Here is a 19,725-nt window from a genome sequence, read left to right as displayed (position 1 = left end):
GGTTAATGATAGTAATTGAGATACAGACAACTAAAACAACAATCCTACCTGTTAATAATCAGTGTGGCCCCATATCTGAAATAATAGCAAAATCTGCTCTTTCTCCGTTTAATGTTGTCTTATCTCTTCATGCCTGTTTTTTCCCAGGGCGATATCAACGATAAATCTCAGTCTTGATTTTGTAGTCTGGTATTTTAGACAAAGGAAAGTAAATGCCAAAGTTTCATCAGACTGCCCTCAAGAACCTGATTTCTGTTGGGAAAATACCCGGTTTCCCCAACAAGTGGTATCAGAGTCGAAGGTTCGTCCTTTGGCTTGTTTGTAATTTGTTATATTGAATACTATCATTTGAGTCTGTAATGGCATCTGACAATTCCACGTCAAGAATTATATCTGGGGCATCGGCTTTCTCGTCCACATGGTCGAGGATTCCAATGTCAAATTTGAAGGTGGCGGTGGACACATTTGACGGTACTGGCCATTTCGGCATGTGGCAAGGCGAAGTCATGGACTCCATTTTCCAACAGGGTCTTGACATTGCCATTGAAGAAAAGAAACCAGATGACATAGAAGAGAAGGAGTGGAGTACCATAAATCGGTTGACATGCGGAACTATTCGATCATGTTTGTCCAAAGAGCAAAAATATGCTTTCAAGAATGAGACTTCTGCATGGAAATTGTGGAAGGCATTGGAGGGGAAATTTCTGAAGAAGAGTGGTCAGAATAAACTCCTAATGAAGAAAAGATTGTTCCGTTTCGATTACCAACCAGGTACTACTATGAATGAACACATCACTATGTTTAATCAATTAGTAGCAGACCTGTTTAATTTAGATGTAAATTTTGAAGATGAAGATTTGGCTTTGATGTTGTTATCATCCCTTCCTGATGAATTTGAACATTTGGAAACTACGTTACTTCATGGGAAGGAAAATGTGTCTTTAGATGCTGTATGTTCTGCTTTGTATAGTCGTGAATTGAGAAAGTAGGATAAAATGAAAAAGAAAGTAGCTACAGCAGATGAAGCGTTAGTGGCAAGAGGTCGCCAACAAAGCCAATCAAAGGGGAGAAGAGGAAGGTCCAAATCGAAAAGCAGAGTTGCCAAAGATGAGTGTGCTTTCTGTCGTGAGAAAGGGCATTGGAAGAAAGACTGTCCAAAGTTGAAGAAAAAAGGGAAAGCTCCGCAAGACGTAAATATTGCAGAATGCAAAAGTGATGCGGAATCAGATTTCTCTTTGGTTGTATCACCTTTAACATCCCATCCAGATGAATGGATTCTGGATTCAGCTTGTACCTACCATATGTCTCCCATGCGGGAGTGGTTCTTTGAATTTGAAGAACTTGATGGTGGAGTTGTGTACATGAGAAATGACAATCCATGTAAAACAATTGGGATAGGTACAACGTTTGTACTATTCAGTTGATGGCAAGCGATTGTAAAACATGATGGCAAGCGATTGACGAGATGTTGAGCGTATGTCACAGCCTCAGCCCAAAACTTTCTGCCTAACCCAGCATTAGACAGCATGCAACGTACTTTCTCCACTAGTGTCTTGTTCATACGTACTGACACCCCATTCTGCTGCGGTGTTTTTCTAACTGTGAAGTGTCGAACTATGCCACATTCTTGGCATATCTTCTGGAAGGGGTCACTCTTGTATTCTCCACCGTTGTCTGTTCGGAGAATCTTGATCTTTCTTCCCGTCTGGTATTCAACTTGAGCTTTCCATTTAAGGAAAATCTCTAGCACCTCATCCTTGCTCTTCATAGTAAACACCCAAACTCTTCTGGAAAAATCATCAATAAAAGTGACAAAGTAATACCTGCCACCAAGGGATGGAGTCTTGGCAGGTCCCCACATATCTGAGTGCACATAATCCAAAATACCTTTGGTATTATGGATACCAGTGCCAAATTTCACTTTTCTTTGTTTTCCCAGAACACAATGCTCACAAAATTCTAATTTGCAAACTTTCGTACCTTTCAATAATCCTTGTTTGGCAAGATTTTGCAAGGATTTTTCACCAGCATGTCCCAATCGCATGTGCCACAACTTTGTTGCCTCTGCATCTTTCTTGCTACTGGAAGATGTTGCTGCTACTACCGTCCCAACAACTGTACTACCTTGGTAGTAATACAGATTATTCTTCCTCACACCTTTCAACATCATAAGTGCTCCCGAAGTTACTTTAAGAATTCCATCTCGCATCTTCACTTCCAGGCCTTTTGACTCCAAGAGTCCCAAGGAGATGAGATTTCTCTTCAAATTCGGTACGTACCGAACATCCTTCAGGATTCTGGTGGATCCATCATGATTACGCAGCTTGATTGATCCTATCCCAATTGTTTTACATGGATTGTCATTTCTCATGTACACAACTCCACCATCAAGTTCTTCAAATTCAAAGAACCACTCCCGCATGGGAGACATATGGTAGGTACAAGCTGAATCCAGAATCCATTCATCTGGATGGGATGTTAAAGGTGATACAGCCAAAGAGAAATCTGATTCCGCATCACTTTTGCATTCTGCAATATTTACGTCTTGCGGAGCTTTCCCTTTTTTCTTCAACTTTGGACAGTCTTTCTTCCAATGCCCTTTCTCACGACAGAAAGCACACTCATCTTTGGCAACTCTGCTTTTCGATTTGGACCTTCCTTTTCTCCCCTTTGATTGGCTTTGTTGGCGACCTCTTGCCACTAACGCTTCATCTGCTGTAGCTACTTTCTTTTTCATTTTATCCTACTTTCTCAATTCACGACTATACAAAGCAGAACATACAGCATCTAAAGACACATTTTCCTTCCCATGAAGTAACGTAGTTTCCAAATGTTCAAATTCATCAGGAAGGGATGATAACAACATCAAAGCCAAATCTTCATCTTCAAAATTTACATCTAAATTAAACAGGTCTGCTACTAATTGATTAAACATAGTGATGCGTTCATTCATAGTAGTACCTGGTTGGTAATCGAAACGGAACAATCTTTTCTTCATTAGGAGTTTATTCTGACCACTCTTCTTCAAAAATTTCCCCTCCAATGCCTTCCACAATTTCCATGCAGAAGTCTCATTCTTGAAAGCATATTTTTGCTCTTTGGACAAACATGATTTAATAGTTCCGCATGTCAACCGATTTATGGTACTCCATTCCTTCTCTTCTATGTCATCTGGTTTCTTTTCTTCAATGTCAATGTCAAGACCCTGTTGGAAAAGGGAGTCCATGACTTCGCCTTGCCACATGCCGAAATGGCCAGTACCGTCAAATGTGTCCACCGCCACCTTCAAACTTGACATTGGAATCCTCGACCATGTGGACGAGGAAACCGATGCCCCAGATATAATTCTTGACGTGGAATTGTCAGATGCCATTACAGACTCAAATGATAGTATTCAATATAACAAATTACAAACAAGCCAAAGGACGAACCTTCGGCTCTGATACCACTTGTTGGGGAAACCGGGTATTTTTCCACTTAAAATTACAACTACTGATTAAACCGATTCAGTAATTCCCAGGAAAGATCGTCAAAACAATTTCCTTAGACAGAATTACCATTCCAAGTAAATTCCCAGGAAAGGCTGGAGGGGTCACTAGCGGTCCCACTTAAAACCCAGTCTCCTAGACAGAACTTACGTGCACGGTGTATTATCACAACTATACCCGTGTATACATAAATAATACGTACACACGAATAAGAAAATACACCCAAGAGAATCGTATAATACACTATAAATAAACCCGGCAAATATAGACAAATATATTGAATACTATATTACAATAGAAAAGAAACTAATAAATGTGGAACAAATAAAAGAGATAAGGAAAGAACGCACCCGAGAAATTGATAACGGAGTTCGGCCAATTTTTGCCTACTCTCCGAGCACCACTCAAGCAGCCTGCTTTTATAATTTAGGAGAGAAGAAAGAATACAAAGAATTACAAAATCCTTATGGGTAATTCTTTGTTGTTCTTGGTACATTTCAATTGGAAAGACTTGAGAGCTATTTATAGCTCTCAAGCTAAGTTTCTTCCAATAACCCAACCGATGTGGGATTAAATTGTGCCAAAGAGAAGTCAACAATGTTGGCTTCCAAAATTCAAGAATTGAGGCTGCCAACATTTGTTGAAATTCAACAATTTCAGCAGCCAAGGTTTTCAATAGTCCTATTAATTAAGGGTACCAAGAATTAAACTTGACATCTCAATTGCCAGTTGGCCTTTTTGCAAGCTATTATGGAGAACATGTGAAAATGTAAATGAAATCCAAATGATCGAGAAGGTAAGTCATGTATTCGTGAATGTAAGAAATCCTATTAAATGCCATGAACCACATTTGTCTGCTTCTCCAATAGATTTGATGAATTTCTTAGTTAGAATTCTGATTCAGGTCAAGACAGAATCAAGGAGACAGTACTCTACCTTCAATTCCCGAAAATCCAAGTTCCTTTCTCTTTCGGTTCACAGTAGTAATGGGGATCAAATGGATGTTTGTCCTAATGCTGCAAATCACTTTGGCCGTAATAGGCAGGGGAGTTTTAGAGAAGAGCTCCAGCTCAAAGCAGAACTTTGGTCCTGAGTTTGCAGTAAAATGCATTCAGGCAAGGCTCCATATTCCACAGTCATTTTCATTCAAAATTTTTTCTTTTCCTAGTTAAGGCTTTAATTTCAGGACAGAAGCGATTCTTTGCAGTAGTTCCAGAAAATTCCTAATTGATAAAAATTGAAACTCAACCAAAATCAGTCTTTATTATTTTTCAGAGTGAAGATGGGGATGTAATCGACTGCATTGACATCTACAAGCAACCTGCTTTCAAGCATCCAGCCCTGAGAAATCACAAAATCCAGGTCTCTTTTTCTTGTGTGAGATAACTCGACAATGAGATTTTCTTACAAACCTATTTACACATAACATTGATTAATCCAGTGCATTTTCCACTTCCAGATGACACCAGCTTATGATCCAACAATGGTGACAAAAAATGAAAATGAAACTTTGGAACCATTTAGAAATGGAAGAGAAAAAGACTTACACGTTGATGCCACGCCACAGCTCTGGCAGAGAAGTGGAAACTGTCCTGAAGGGACTATTCCCATCAGGAGGATGCCAAATAATAGCGAAAGCAAAGAAACTTCAGTTGATGATCATCTAAGAAAGAAACCAAGAATCATCCCTGATCCGTTCATGGAGAGCAAGAATACATACCTTCTAGAAATAAATCGCTCAGTATGGACGCCATGAATCTGATAAATGAGTTAACAGTATCTATTTATGTCTTCAATTTGTTGCCTAAGGCATAAATGACTTGCTAATTGACAAAACCATGAATGGCAATCTAACTTTGTGACATCAATGTAGTTGGCAATATTGCACGCCGAGGGATTTGCATATTATGGAGGCAAAGGAGATATTAAGGTCTGGAATCCTTCTGTTGAACTAGATGATGAGTACACTACTTCTCAGGTTGCTCTCAAAAGTGGCCCTCGAAAGCAGTATGAAGCCATTGAATCAGGGTGGGCGGTCAGTTTATGCTTCTATCATCTTTTCCAGATTTTGTGAAGTTCTTCTTTTGTGTATGGTTTAATTTGAGAATATAATGTGTCTCAATCAAGTAAACATAATGTTGCAGGTGAATCCAAGTGTCTACGGGGACAGACAAACTAGACTCTTTACATATTGGACGGCAAGTTATTGTACTTTTGATTCACCAACTATAGGATGAGAACTGTAGAGCATTAACCATATCCGCCCTGTTATGTCACGTTGCTAATCAGATCATAGTTGCTATACTACGAGCACTTCTAATCTAAGATGGGATAATTGGCTTAAGTTTTGTAGAACTTTTTCTCCATAGATCGGTGATTTCTATCAGCTGAAGTCTCTATTTCTAATCGTCTGCTAGGTTGATGGTTCTGTCAAAACTGGTTGCTTTGACGCTACTTGCCCTGGTATTGTACAAGTCAGCAAGGATATAGCACTTGGTGCTGCTATATATCCCATATCAAATCCTACTGGACTTCCATCTCAGATAACTATTTTTATCTTTAAGGTGAAAATCTGACCCTCTTTTCATCTACTTTTATCTTAATTTTCACAAAGCTTAGTTTTCATGATCTTCTTGTCTTTTCTTCTCTTAATTCAGGATCCAAATACCGGCAACTGGTGGGTAAATTATGGAGAGAAAGTCAATATAGGATATTGGCCTAAGGAACTCTTTAATTTCTTATCTTACCATGCTGTAACTGTTCAATGGGGTGGTGAAGTTTACAGCACCAGAGTTGGAACTCATCCTCATACTGCAACGCAAATGGGCAGCGGACAATACTCCGACTGGGTATCCGGCAACTCGGGCTACATAAAGAGGATGCGTGTTATTGAAAGTTTTGGAGCTCTAAGATTCCCTGATTGGGTCAATTCTTATGCTGATGAGTTCGATTGTTATGACACATTTTATATCAGTGAATCTATGGCAGATCCTGAGTTTTATTATGGAGGGCCTGGTAGAAATTACCGGTGCCCTTAAACATTTTAGAAGTTTTCATTGAAGGTTTGTAAAAAATGAAGCTTCTTTTAGTCATTGTACCTCAACCAGAACTCAAGGCAATGAAGTTGTTGAATTTAATCATTTCAGGCAAAAGTCGGATCTGCATCATTAAGCACATCCTGGAAGTATGTCATACAATTTTTTTGCCTTCAGATACAAACTCTTGAACAATTAATCGCTGCCAAAATCCATTCTTTTTCATGGGATTTTGGTTTAGCAGGTCTGGAATTTCATAGCTCTTAATCAGCAGGACACCAAAATATGTCTACATGCCAGTCGTTCGAATATTTAAAGAAAAGAGAGTGATTTTCTCTGTATTCTTGATTCTGTTGAACAGAAAAGAACCCAGCTTTTTTCCAGGCAGAGAAAAAAAAAAGAAGGTACTAATGTGGAGCATCAGAAAGCAATTGCGCTAAAATGCTACATGGTGTGATGAATTAAACAAAACAGGGGAAATGCAGAAATTTTATTCCCAATGTGCAACAAACCGATATAAAAGGCAAAAGTAGCTAAGCATTGACAAATAACAACCCTTTTCAGTTCCAGACCTGCCCAACCAGCATCTCAGGGATCTTGAATCTGAGGTATAAAGGTATGAAGTTTCAGCAACCATAGTGACTGCTAGAATTTTACAAAAGGCATAGTGCATTTACACACTGTTTTACGTAAAAGAGAGAAGAAGTTCAGGAATGATATCCAACACAAGTTTCTGAAGAAGGGCTGCTTTTGGTACTGATCTGCTGCTCTTCAATCTTCAAAGCTGAAATTTGTTAACAACAACAAATCTGGCACAAGAAGAGGACTATTATTAAGAAATTTGATATATATTGCAGTAAGAGAGTACAGTAATAGCATTTGATGCCATCTACCAACAAATGACTAGGACTTGACCACCAGAGTGAACTTTAGGAAATCCGGTCTCATTGACTAGCACAGCAAAAAAAATCTCTTTTCCCAGTTAATAAGTACAAGAATCTGAGAAAAGTAAGCACAATGCTTTTCAAATTTGTATCTCATCCAAGAGATTCCAGACTCTGTCTTTTTGACTTCTCAAGTAGGAATTCCTATATATCCTAGTCTGAGGAAATGGGCACCAGGAGAGAAAAAAAAATGGGACTTTACAAATTCCACTGTTACCTGGAGTCAGTAGTCATCAAGCACAAACCTATATTCAAGCCTTCAAGGATCAAAAGTAAAGGACTTAATTTCGGGATCATAACTGTATCAAGTTAATGCACCCACCTCTATCTCTGCACAATTATTAACTTACCAATCTTCATATTCTTTGAACTAGTAGCTGTTCTACAATATCATGCAATGGCCATATAGACCTGGAGCTCAAACTAATGTCTATAATCAGAAATAGAGCATCAACTTTTTCATTGCATCCTACCCTTACCTTCTTCTCCGTCAAAAACTATGCGCTGCTAAATTAGTAACTGATTTATTACTCCATAGTCCATATACTATGATCAATCTTCTGTTAAATGTCAAGTTTCTTTTATGCCATATTTGTGTAGTACTCGAAAGCTAATAAAGAAAATAAACCAACGCATCGATGCCATCAAGATCCAAGTCTCTGTTTTAAACTCTCAAGGAACCGGAGAAAAAGGATTGGCTTGAGAAATCATTCAGAAATTTACTCATAAATTCGTGATGTTTTTTGACTAACCATTCACAAAAGTCCAAACAATCAAAATATAATTAGTTTGTTATTTTCAGTGAGTTACTTTATGAATCTCGTAATAGTCATCTATGATAACATGCATGATTTCAAGAAGCAATAGAACTAACATTTCTTGGATGTTATAGTTCCAACAAGCTATATTGTCTGATTTTCTATCAAAACTTTTAAATTGGTACCTGAATTTTGATCAATCAAAAATGTCCATGCTAATTTGCATAAAAAATAAGTCTCCATCATCTCCTGGGTCTCCCAGATTGAAGAATTCAGTATCAGATAGAACCAGATGATGTGAATAATCTGCTTGATCAAGCTCTTGGTGTAAAGGCTCCACACCAATAAAATTCACTACAGAAAGCTCATCTCCCACTTCTATGTTGTGCATATAATCACCCTCCGAGTGTTCTGGGTAGACCCCATTAAGATCGTCATCACTGTTTTTTGTAACCTCTGCTAGTTGGCTTTCATCCTTCTGTTGATCAAGCTGTAGAGATTCTTCACGGTTTCGTTCGCTTAGACAATGACAGATAGTGAGTTGATTAATGCTAGGCTGCAGAACATTTTCTTGAAATTCTTGTTCAGGTTGCCGATCATCTTGAGGCTGTCCAAGTTCTTGCCTCAGACCACCTGCTGCGGCTGGTTTTTCACATTGTGCAGCTTCAGGAGGATTTTGTGGTGATGTAGTTTCATTTCCAGCAACATATAAAAGTGCCAGACAATTGATGCCAAGCTGCAGAACAGTTTCTTGAAATTCTTGTTCAGGTTGCCGATCATCTTGATGCTGTCCAAGTTCTTGCCTCAGACCTTCTGCTGCTTCACATTCATGGTGATATTCTTGTGTACTATGAGCCTCTTGTGCAGCTTCAGGAGGATTTTGTGGTGATTTAGTTTCATTTCCAGCAACATATGAAAGTCCCAGACAATTGATGCCACGCTGCAGAACAGTTTCTTGAAATTCTTGTTCAAGAGTGGAGAAGCCAGACTCACCAAAGAAGATAGCAAGATTAAAATCTTCAAATAAAAAATCCTTAACCTCCTCCATTTTCAACTGCACCAAAAACTTCAAGACTACTGAAGTTATGATTTTGTTGATCTTGCTTTCTTGAATTTCTTGCGGTTTATTCACAGTTGATCAATATCTACAGCTATTGTGCTTGTGTTTGGATGATAATGGGCGCAATGAACATTAGCTTGATGAGGTTCTAGTGATTGCATGTAATCCCTGATACTATCATCCTTATAGGCTTTGGCATGTATACTTTTGCAAATGAAGTGAATGGTAAATTGAATCAAGCAGTTAAATTTCGACTTTGGCTTCTGAATGTACCATTTAATTTCGTTAGTTTGATAAATAAGGCAAAAATAAATATTCCATGATAAAATTGTGGTGTGGTAAATTCCCAAACCTTTTTTTTTTTTTTTGAAAAAAAAATGTTGTCTGCGAACATGACTAATTCTTTTTTAATTTTGGACTAATTCTGATAAATAAGAAAGACAAGAATGAATGCCCAAGATTAACATTGTGGCATAGTAAATTATCATATCAAAACACAATAGAACAATAATCATCTGTGACCAAGATAAATGTCTTTAATTTCTCGTTCACCATGATTGGTTCAATTTTTAACTGGATAGTATACCCACTACAAAACAAATTCTCTATAAATACTACTACCCAGAATCCTATTAGGACTGAAACTCAATGCAGATATCAATAAAACACAAGAAAATTTTGATTGCTTGATCAACTCTACAGAAAACAGCCAACATATTCAACTCAAGATAAAAACCGCCAGAATTTCCGCAGTCCTGATCTCTTTTGATCTAATTGTTAGCCCAGCAAGCTAAAACATGGAGAACCCCGTTCCATCATCAATCAAACTTCAGAAACTTTCAAAAGTTGCTGGACATGCAATAATATCTCCGGAAAACCCTCTTGAAGCTGCACAAGAGAACCATACTACCAAACAATATCATCATGCACTTGACCAACCGGCTGCAGCAGATACTCTAAAGCAAGAATATGGAGATCATCATCAAGATGAACGAAAACCTTTGAAGCCTGTTAGCCATGATCTTCCCTGTTATTTACTTATTCAGAGGGAACAAGAATATCAGGAATCAGTCATTGGAGTTACAAGTGAATTACAGCCCGAACCACAGAAAGATGATGGCCAAACAGACCTTGTGATTAAAATCAGTGAAGAAGACCTTCATAGTCCAGCAGCATCATTGACCGGTGGTTTTATGTATATTGACAATGACGTAGAAGACCCTTTTGTGGTGAACTCCATTGGTGTGGAACCATTGCACCAAAATCTTGAAGATTTAAATCATCATCACGTTAACGTTAACGGGGTTCAATCCGATACTGCATTCTACAACTTGGGAAAACCAGGAGATGATGCAGACTTATTACTGTTGTTTGGCCGCTTATCCTTGTCGTGATTCAGGTATCAAGTTGGATTATTAATTATTAACAGCATTTCAAGTGCTTTTATGATTTATCTATCTTCTCGTTTGAAAATAAAGCTTCAAGAAATGCCAGAGTCATTCTTTCCTGGAATCTAAATAGTGCAAGCATGAACTTAATCCTTGAAAAGAACGAAACTTTTGTTGATCATATGAAATTTTGTAAGATTGAGCAAAAAAACAGCATGACTTCCTGTTAAAATTGCTGGAAAATGGATACTCATCTGGGTAAATAAAGTCAAGATAGTACTCCTCTGTTGTCTTGATCCCTTTAAAAAATGAAGGCTTAAATCTGGATATCTTCACTGTGTTGGCTTACATCTCTCAATTAGTTAGTAAAAGATTACTTAAAGTTGTCATGTAAGAACATGTAAGATTTAACAGAAATTTAAAACAGAGTGTACAATAGATAAATAAGTAAGAATAAAACATAAAAAGAAGTTCCTTAGCAGGGGACATTTATTCAGTTATCGTGGATATGGAGAAGACTGCAGAGGGCTCTATTACGCATTCTTCTATGGAATACTACTTATCTGGAAAAGATGAGATGCATAAGGAAGATATCTTTTCTGTGCAAGTGAGAAAAATTATTGAAAGTTCTTCTCAGCCCCTCTATATTTGGATAAGTAATAGTTGATTTAATCATCAAAAGAAGTTTTGAGTCCTTTCCCTCAGTATCTGTCAGTTTCTTAAGCATGAAATGTTCTTTCTTTTGCCAGATTTGGTTTTACCAACAAATTTCTGCTTGATTTGAAGATTGAAGACGAGGAGATCAGTGCCAACACATGGTCCTTCGGGAGACAAATTCAGGACATGATTTCACAACTTCGATTCTGCCTTACGTGAAAAAAATTCCTGCAAATGCACCAGCATTTTGCACAAGTTTTAGCAGCAACAATGATTTCTGATTTTTGCTATCTTTCATTTTACTTTTTCTTCAAACTCTCTTGCCTTTACCTTTACCTCACTCTTTCCCGAAATTTGTAGTTGGTGCCTTCTTTGATTTCTGTTACTGGTAAGGAGCTGACTTCTTTCCATTTATTCTTGTTATGGATTAACTTGGTGCTTATTTTGATCTGGGCGGTATGTTATGATGCCATGTAATTAATAAGCCCAGAAAGGCAAAAACGAAATTTCTTGTAAGCAATTGCAGCTGAACAAAACTAAAGGCAACAAAGACGGTCATCCATCTTCTCAGTTCAGTGAACTAAGATGGAAAACATGAAACATTAGGACCGATTGAATCATTAAGACATTGAACTCCAGCAACTTTTAAGCAAAATATATCAGACATGTTAACCCCGTCTGACATTATCATGCTCCACTTTGAATCGAGAAAAGACTTATCAAAACAAATCAGCCTTCCAAAAATATGAACAAGAGGAAAAGAAATTCAGAACTTGAATAGTGCCTCTATCAGAATTATTCTATGATTTCTGGTCCAAGCTGAGAAACCTGTGAAAAGAAAAAATGGTGAGAAATTAGGAAGGGCAGCTCACAGATCTGTCTAATAACTAAAGAACAAGAAATAATAAGAGCACAAATCTAGCCATGGTTTAATGTCAACAAAAAGTTCATCACTCACACCCACTATGGAGACTGGCTTCCAGACGAATTAAATCACTGTAGCATGACACTGCCCCTGAGGATGGAAACTGTATGGTAAGCACAAAGGTAATGACATAAAGTAACACAAAATAGTAAACAGAATTCCCATACTTACATTTATAACTATCAATGCTATTATGGTGGACTCTCACATATAGTTTGACGCGCAATGGAATCCTGGAAGCCAGGCCAGCCCTGATCTTATACTTCTCTGCCAAATGAGAAACAGCATGGTGATAGAATAAACGGTCCATTGGTGCATTTGAGGGTGTAGAGTCCCTGCCCAATGGCCAAGCACTTTCTCGTGTACCTGTTGGAACTTAAAGGAATTAAGCATGTTATGAAGAAGGAAAACTAGAAACAAGAAAGGTGATGGATCTGGATGAGGGATATCTTTACCTTCTCCTGATAGTGAAGGACTGTTTGCTCGGACAGCAAGTGGGATAACTGGGGGATGATCTCTGGGCAGATAGTAAGGTACAAGTAATCCTTCACATTTATCTTCATGAGCATAATTCTTCAAAATTTGGTGGAACTTCTTGAGTTCTCTTGTTCTGAAGTTGTATGAAAAGATATTCTTTTTCACCCTGAGAAGCACAAAATCAGCCTTTTGACCGAATGCTAAAACTCTTCCATCAAAAAGAGATCCGGGCAATTGTCCAACAATCCAATAGTTATGAATCCAGAAACGGCTTTGATAATCCTTAAGTATCCAAATTGAGAAACAAGAATCCCCCGTCACTCGAGTGTATACCAGCCGGCCTTCACATTCCCCTAGGAACCTACAAGTGCAGACACACGATCGAGGGCCTGCAGCATTATTCTCAGCATTATTCTCTGGACTTCTCTTGGTGCAATTGCACAACCCAAGGTCATCCAGATGCATTGAATCGCCTGGAACTTTGACAAACGACAGGTCAAAGCACTCGTTCTCTATGTTATATGCGATCACCCCAGAAGGCTGCAACAGCCAATGCAGATTCCCATTGAGGTAAACTGAAGGCCCCAACAATGCATATTTCTTGTGGACATCATTGAGCAATGGATCAACTTCTTCGTGAAATTTCCTCTTCCAATAGGGGCTGAGAGAGTTGAATTTCCACACCATCAATGTCCTGCCCTCCCCTTCAGGGGCAACGACATCTGTTACTTGAACAATGGTGTAATAGGGACTTGGACGAGCATTGGGTTCAAAAGCAAAACCATAGACTAAGAACCTTTTCTGCTCCAATCTTTGAGACAACTCTTGAACGCAACCGGAGGTGGATGTTTGCCAGTTACAGAATCTCCATTGATAGGATTCTTGACAATGAAGACGGAGTCCCTCGCGCGATCAAGAAAGCATGATGTATAAAGCAGGAGCAAGCCATTGGATGAGCTCAAGACTGCCAAGGAGCTCGAACTCTGGCTTGAGATTGCACGATAATTGGTCTTGTTGGCAAGGAAGTAGGAAGCATAATATGGTGGGGGTGCTTGTTGGGAAGAAGAACAAGGAACAGAGAAGAATTCAACAAGATCATAGCCTTTATTGTGATAAAATCCCACAAGGGAGTGATCAGCACCATTATTACTGTTCTTATTGCTAGAGGTCTTCTCGTCCATGTCCATCATGTCCATGATATCATCCCCTGTCTTCTGATCAATTTCAGAATTTGTTTCCTGTGCAACCAAGAACGTACATCCGAGTAATCTCCTGAAGTATATTATATAATAGCAATGTCAGTTCAAGTCAAAATCGACCACCTTATACTATTCCTGTTGGAATGGCATATCCGTTCGGGGTTTGGACTACAACAATATGTGTGAGGATAATTTGGTCATTGTACTACAGCGGGGAAGTTGAAAAGTTTAAGGAGCCGACTGATTGGATCGAATGATGAAGGGAAAAAGTGAGAACAATGCATTCTTGAAGGGGTTATTTTATAACTGACACTAGACAAATGTCAAGGTCCCTTGTACGTAGTTTTTTTCTCCTTATAAGACTATAAGTAAACCACAATAGTGGAAATAATACTATCAACAAACAATTAATCTATAAACGATAAAAATTATTAGGAAAAATGACTAATTTCGTCTCTAAACTTTTTTTCGATGCCGATTTAATTCTTAACTTTTATTTCTGACCAATTTGATATTTGAACGTAGTTTGTAGTTCCAATCAAGAACCTTCACAGTTGCACAACTATTTAAAACCAATCTAAGGGTGTGTTTGATAAAATTGAAATTTAAAATCTGAAATATGAAGTCTAAAACCATTAATTTATTGAATTGTTAAGTATTAAATCAAATATATTTGAGTATATATCACATTCAGTAATTAATTTTTGGAAGCAAGTTTTGTCTAAAAAATTCAGTGTCACGTAATTAATTCAGATGTTCAATTTTTAGTTATCAAAAGCGTTTGGACATATTAAGATCTGAATCTATTAAATTTAAGTGCTAAATTGAATTATTAAACAGGGTTTGACTCTTAATTGACCAACTAAACCGAGGTATTATGGGAATTTCACTCAACCTGATAAAACTTTTTTAAATTTTAATCTTGTGAATTTTTTACACGATTTACTTGATTTATTACAGCCCTATGAATGATGTTCCCAAAATACCCCTTTTAGTTGGTCAATTAGGATTCAGATTGATTTTAAATGGTGGTGCTGATCAGAAGTCCTTAATTGAATTCGCAAAATAAATTCACATATCAAATTGGTTAGGAATAAAATTTAGAAACTAAATCAATACTAGTGAAAAAGTTTAGGAACGAAATTGGTCATTTTCCCAAATTATTACTATTACAACTCGATAACATTACAATTAAACTCAGAAAAAAGTAGGGAGAAAACTAACTATAGTGAGACTTGAACACACTTTACATCTAATCAGTAAAAGAAAATGTTAAACTTTAAGAAGTGATGTAATGTTTTTAGTTACAAAGTAGGAAAATGTCTCTGAAAATACTTTTCTAGTTAAGAAAATATTAAAAAAAAAAAAAACACTCTCGATGTTGCTTGCATTTCTATTTGAAGTGTCACAGAAAAACGTAGTGCTTAGAATGCGAAAAAAATTATAATGCCGAACACAAGAATTTTGATCTTGATTGGTTATAATATTGTGGTGGCTCCTTTATTATCTTGAACCACTTAGTATTTTGCAAGAAGGAGAATTGATGTGAACAATGCAATTGCCTTCTCCAGTAGCTATCTTGAAAAGTACCGCAATCAACTTTAACAAATAGTTTGTACTGATTTTGGGCAACTTCTTCTTTTCTCTCTTAACAACATAGTTGGAATTAGGGCTACATGTCAGGCACAGGGACTTAATTGTAATTGGATAGAAAGTTTGGAGGGCATTAGTGTAATTTCTCATATGGAGCCAAATTTGTTAAAAGTTAGTTATAACTGATTTTACTGAAAGAATAGTTAGCCGCACGGAAATTCTTGCCAATAAGATTCTGTCTGATCATTGAAGCTGTATAAATCTAGGCAATGTAATAGATTTGGGCACAAGAAGATTAATCACATTTATTTCCCCATAGATTCTCTGTCACTCTCTTCTAATTTCTCTCTCTTCCTTCTCCCTCTCTTTCCCTCCCATTTCTCTTCTTCTACATTCGAACCTTTCCACGCCTGCTGGTCTCAATCCTTCTACTATCACATTGCCAAGGGCCTGACAAATTGGTATCAGAGCTGACCGATCCTTGGCCAGCTACTGAAATCCAAATGGCAGAAAGCACTCGATTCAAGGTTTTGGAGGATCATCTCAAGAAGCAAGAATTGAAGCTGCAGGAAGTCATGGAGGACGTCAGAAATATACTGCAGCATGTAAAAGAAGAGATGACAAGTAGAGATCAACGTATAGATTCGATTGTGATTGGAATGAAACAGAAATTCGAAGCACTCAGTTCGATGATGAAGACGTTGTTGATGAAGGAGAAGAGTACAGGTGATGAGGCTAAGATGGGGAGAGATCGAACACCATTGCTGCCAACACCACCTAGTCACCAGAGGTTGGATTTAGGAGCAGGAACTGAGGCGAAGGACTGTGACTTCTTAGGTAAGATCTCTGGCCATTCCCTTCCTAAACTTGAATTGCACCAGTTCGGGGGAGAGAATCCACGTGAGTGGATCAGGAAATGCAACAAATACTCCATGTTGCATAGCATCCAGGAGGACCATAAGCTACTGGTGGTAGAAATATTTTTGGAAGAGAAGGCTGATATGTGATTTCAAGGGGTCAAATTGGAGAAACCACGTCTAACATGGAGAGAATTTGAGAAATTGCTTTGCCAGAGGTTCAAGGGGACCTGTTGTAAGGACATTGTAGAGGAATTCAACAAATTATAGCAAACCAACACAGTCGAGGCCTATCAGGAGAAGTTTGAGGAATTGAAGACATTGATGTTGATTCAAAATCCCAGCCTGAGTGAAGAATATTTCATTTCCAGCTTTACGAGTGGCCTCAAGGAGGAAATTAAGCCTATGGTACGAATGCTCAGGCCAAACACCCTTTCAGGAGTCATAAAGATAGTTCATTTGCAGGAACAGGCTATTAAGCTGCAAGGAAGGACAGTAAAGGAAGGTAACAAAGTGGTGGCTGAACCAAGGTTTGGAATGTATAGACATCCTACAGCTATGAACAAGGGAGTCAACACCTACAAATTGCCTTAAAACAACACACCAAAACCCGAAACTAAGAAGCCTAAGTTTAAGAGGCTATCCCTCCAGGAAGTGCAGTATAAGAGGAATAATGGCTTGTGTTTTAAATGTGGGGAAAAGTTCGGGGTTGGACACCAGTGTAGAATGAAACACTTAAACTTCATGTTATACGAAGAGGAGGAGGATACAAAATTCCAAGATGCAGTGGGGGAGCAGGATGAATTAACTGGCAATCCAGGGGAATCAGTAGAGGTATCCCTCAATGCACTCTTAGATTCCCTCAGGAGGAACACAATCCTGTTGCAAGGACAACTAGCAGGGGAAAATGTAAAAATTCTGGTGGACACAGGGAGTGATAGTTATATCCATCACAGACTTGTGTCTGCACTAAGAATTCCATTTGAGCATGTGAAGCCATTCATAGTCACCATGGGTGATGGGAGTTTGGTGATCAGTAGAGCTCAATGTTCACAAGTCCTTTGGAATGTTCAGAATTACAAGTTCAGTTTTGACCTCAGAATTATGGAATTAAGGGACTGGGATCTCATTATAGGAGTGGACTGGATATGTAACTATAGCCCTATCACTTTTGATTTCCACCAACTTAAAATACCCGTGTTCCACCAAGAGGAGGTTGTCACCTTACATGGAGCAGTGAATGATGCGACAATGGAGCTGGTTAGGAGGAAGGAGCTCAGAGGCTTCTTGCAAGCCAAAAGGAGGTGTTGTGCTACTTCAACACAGCTTGGCAAGGTGACTACAGAGGCAGTACCAGAGACAATTGCAGCACTGTTGGATCAATTTCCAGAGGTCTTCCAAGAGCCTACTCAACTACCACCAAATAGGAGCCTGGATCATCAGAAGCACAGGCGTTCAAAATGAAACCATACAGATACCCTCACTCACAGAAAACAAAAATAGAGAGGCAAATAGCTGAAATGCTGAGTTCTGAAATCATTAAGCAGAGCAACAGCCCTTATGCCGCCCCAGTATTGCTAGTCAAGAAGAAGGATAATACTTGGCGTTTCTGTGTAGACTATAGACACCTAAATGACCTGACCATCAAGGACAGATACCCTATACCTAACATTGAGGAACTCCTAGATGAATTGCATGGAGCCAGATTTTTTTCAAAAATTGATCTGAGGTCTGGATACCATCAGATCAAGGTGAAATTAGAGGACACACACAAGACTGCTTTTCAGACTCACCAAGGCCATTATGAGTTCTTGGTAATGCCATTCGAATTAACGAATGCCCCTGCAATATTCAAAGCCTTGATGAACCAGGTGTTTGAGCCTTTTCTGAGGAAGTTTGTTTTGGTGTTCTTTGATGACATACTGATCTACAGCACTAGTTTTGAACTCCATCATCAACACTTACAGCAGGTGCTGGAAGTGCTCCAAAATCACCAACTGCATGCCAAGTTTTCTAAGTGTTCTTTTGCTCAGTAGGAGGTGGAATATCTAGGACATGTAGTTTCCAACAAGGGGGTACGGATGGACATGAATAATGTGGAATGCATCCTGTCCTGGCCATCTCCTAAGACTGTGAAAGAGCTTAGAGACTTCTTGGGGCTTACAGGGTATTACAGACGTTTCATTAAAGGGTATGGAGCAATTAATAAACCACTGACCAATTTACTTAAGAAAGATGCCTATAATTGGAATGTAAAGGCACATGAGGGCTTTGATCTGCTCAAAACAGCCATCAGTAGTGCACTAGTGCTGAGACTTCCTAACTTTAACATTCCTTTTGTAGTGAAAACCGATGCCTGTGGACAAGGTATGGGGGCTGTACTTTTGCAGGAAGGACATCCTATAGCATTTGTCAGTAAAGCATTCTCCCTCAAGAACATGGGATTGTCTGTGTATGAGAAGGAATTAATGGTCTTGGTCTTTGCAGTCACTAAGTGGAAGCATTACTTGATTGGCAACCACTTCATTATCCAGACAGATTACAAGTCACTGAAATTTTTATTAAAGCAAAGATTAACCACTACAGCACAATACAAATGGCTAACCAAGATGTTGGGATTGGATTATGAAATCCAGTATAAAAAAGGTTCGGAGAACACAGTTGCTGATGTGTTGTCTAGGAGAGCTGCTCCTGAGCAACAATATCTCCTGGCATTAACCACAGTTCAACCTGTATGAATGCAAGAATTACAGGACAGTTACTTTGGGGATCAACATAGCCAGGACCTATTGAGTCAACTGATACTTGACCCTGAACCACAGGATTTTGACTTCAGGCTCAACCAAGGGGTACTCAGGTATAAAGGGAGACTGTACGTGGGGAAAAGTCAGGAGATTAGACAGAAGATCATCAAAACCATGCATGAGTTTCCTATTGGGGGCCATTCTGGCCAAAGGACTTGTGCTCAGAGGGTGCAAAGCTTGTTCTATTGGCCAGGCATGGAGACAGATATTATTCAGTTTGTGCAAGGATGTGAGGTTTGTCACAGGAACAAAACCTCTCCCTATACCAACTCAAGCTTGGTCTCACATCACCATGGATTTCATAGAGAAACTACCTTGTTCTAGGGGGTTTGATACAATTCTGGTGATCATAGACAGATTCACTAAATTTGGTCATTTTGTGGCTCTCTCACACCTATTTTTAGCAGCACAGGTAGCTCAGCTCTTCTTGGACCACATCTACAGGTTGCATGGTATGCCTGAATCTATCATAACAGACAGAAACAGAATTTTTACTAGCAAGTTCTGGCAAGAATTGTTCAGGTTGGCTAGAACTAAGCT

The 19,725-nt window shown here is 38.6% G+C and overlaps 2 protein-coding genes across 2 annotated transcripts; one reads left to right on the top strand and one right to left on the bottom strand.

Annotated features, from left to right (window-relative positions):
* The first annotated feature begins 4,432 nt into the window (after positions 1-4,432).
* LOC113705460 (protein neprosin-like) lies at positions 4,433-6,621 on the top strand. The gene is made up of 7 exons (XM_027227312.2): positions 4,433-4,603; positions 4,764-4,850; positions 4,948-5,229; positions 5,362-5,523; positions 5,633-5,686; positions 5,906-6,052; positions 6,146-6,621. The coding sequence occupies exons 1-7, from the start codon at positions 4,475-4,477 to the stop codon at positions 6,524-6,526; spliced, it is 1,242 nt and encodes a 413-aa protein (XP_027083113.1). The 5' UTR covers positions 4,433-4,474; the 3' UTR covers positions 6,527-6,621.
* A 5,205-nt stretch (positions 6,622-11,826) lies between these two features.
* On the bottom strand, positions 11,827-13,989 carry LOC140013284 (uncharacterized). The gene is made up of 4 exons (XM_072062509.1): positions 12,711-13,989; positions 12,427-12,621; positions 12,289-12,345; positions 11,827-12,158 (listed from the first exon to the last, which is right to left on the bottom strand). Exons 1-4 carry the CDS (start codon positions 13,417-13,419, stop codon positions 12,097-12,099), a joined length of 1,023 nt encoding a protein of 340 aa, XP_071918610.1. The 5' UTR covers positions 13,420-13,989; the 3' UTR covers positions 11,827-12,096.
* Positions 13,990-19,725: the final 5,736 nt, after the last annotated feature.

The sequence above is a fragment of the Coffea arabica genome, chromosome 8c (assembly GCF_036785885.1).
Source record: "Coffea arabica cultivar ET-39 chromosome 8c, Coffea Arabica ET-39 HiFi, whole genome shotgun sequence".
Lineage (NCBI taxonomy): Eukaryota > Viridiplantae > Streptophyta > Magnoliopsida > Gentianales > Rubiaceae > Coffea > Coffea arabica.
The sequence above is the reverse complement of the archived record's forward strand: the minus strand, read 5'-3'. Positions and strand labels throughout refer to the sequence as shown.

Bases quoted from the DNA above. Each gene is read 5' to 3' on its own strand.
- LOC140013284 (XM_072062509.1), bottom strand. From the start codon at position 13,419: ATGGTGTGGAAATTCAACTCTCTCAGCCCCTATTGGAAGAGGAAATTT. The intron at 12,622-12,710 runs GTAAAGATATCC...AAGTTCCAACAG, and splicing joins TCCTTCACTATCAGGAGAAG to GTACACGAGAAAGTGCTTGG. The intron at 12,346-12,426 runs GTAAGTATGGGA...TTCCATCCTCAG, and splicing joins TAGCATTGATAGTTATAAAT to GGGCAGTGTCATGCTACAGT.
- LOC113705460 (XM_027227312.2), top strand. From the start codon at position 4,475: ATGGGGATCAAATGGATGTTTGTCCTAATGCTGCAAATCACTTTGGCC. The intron at 4,604-4,763 runs GCAAGGCTCCAT...ATTATTTTTCAG, and splicing joins TTGCAGTAAAATGCATTCAG to AGTGAAGATGGGGATGTAAT. The intron at 5,524-5,632 runs GTCAGTTTATGC...ATAATGTTGCAG, and splicing joins CCATTGAATCAGGGTGGGCG to GTGAATCCAAGTGTCTACGG.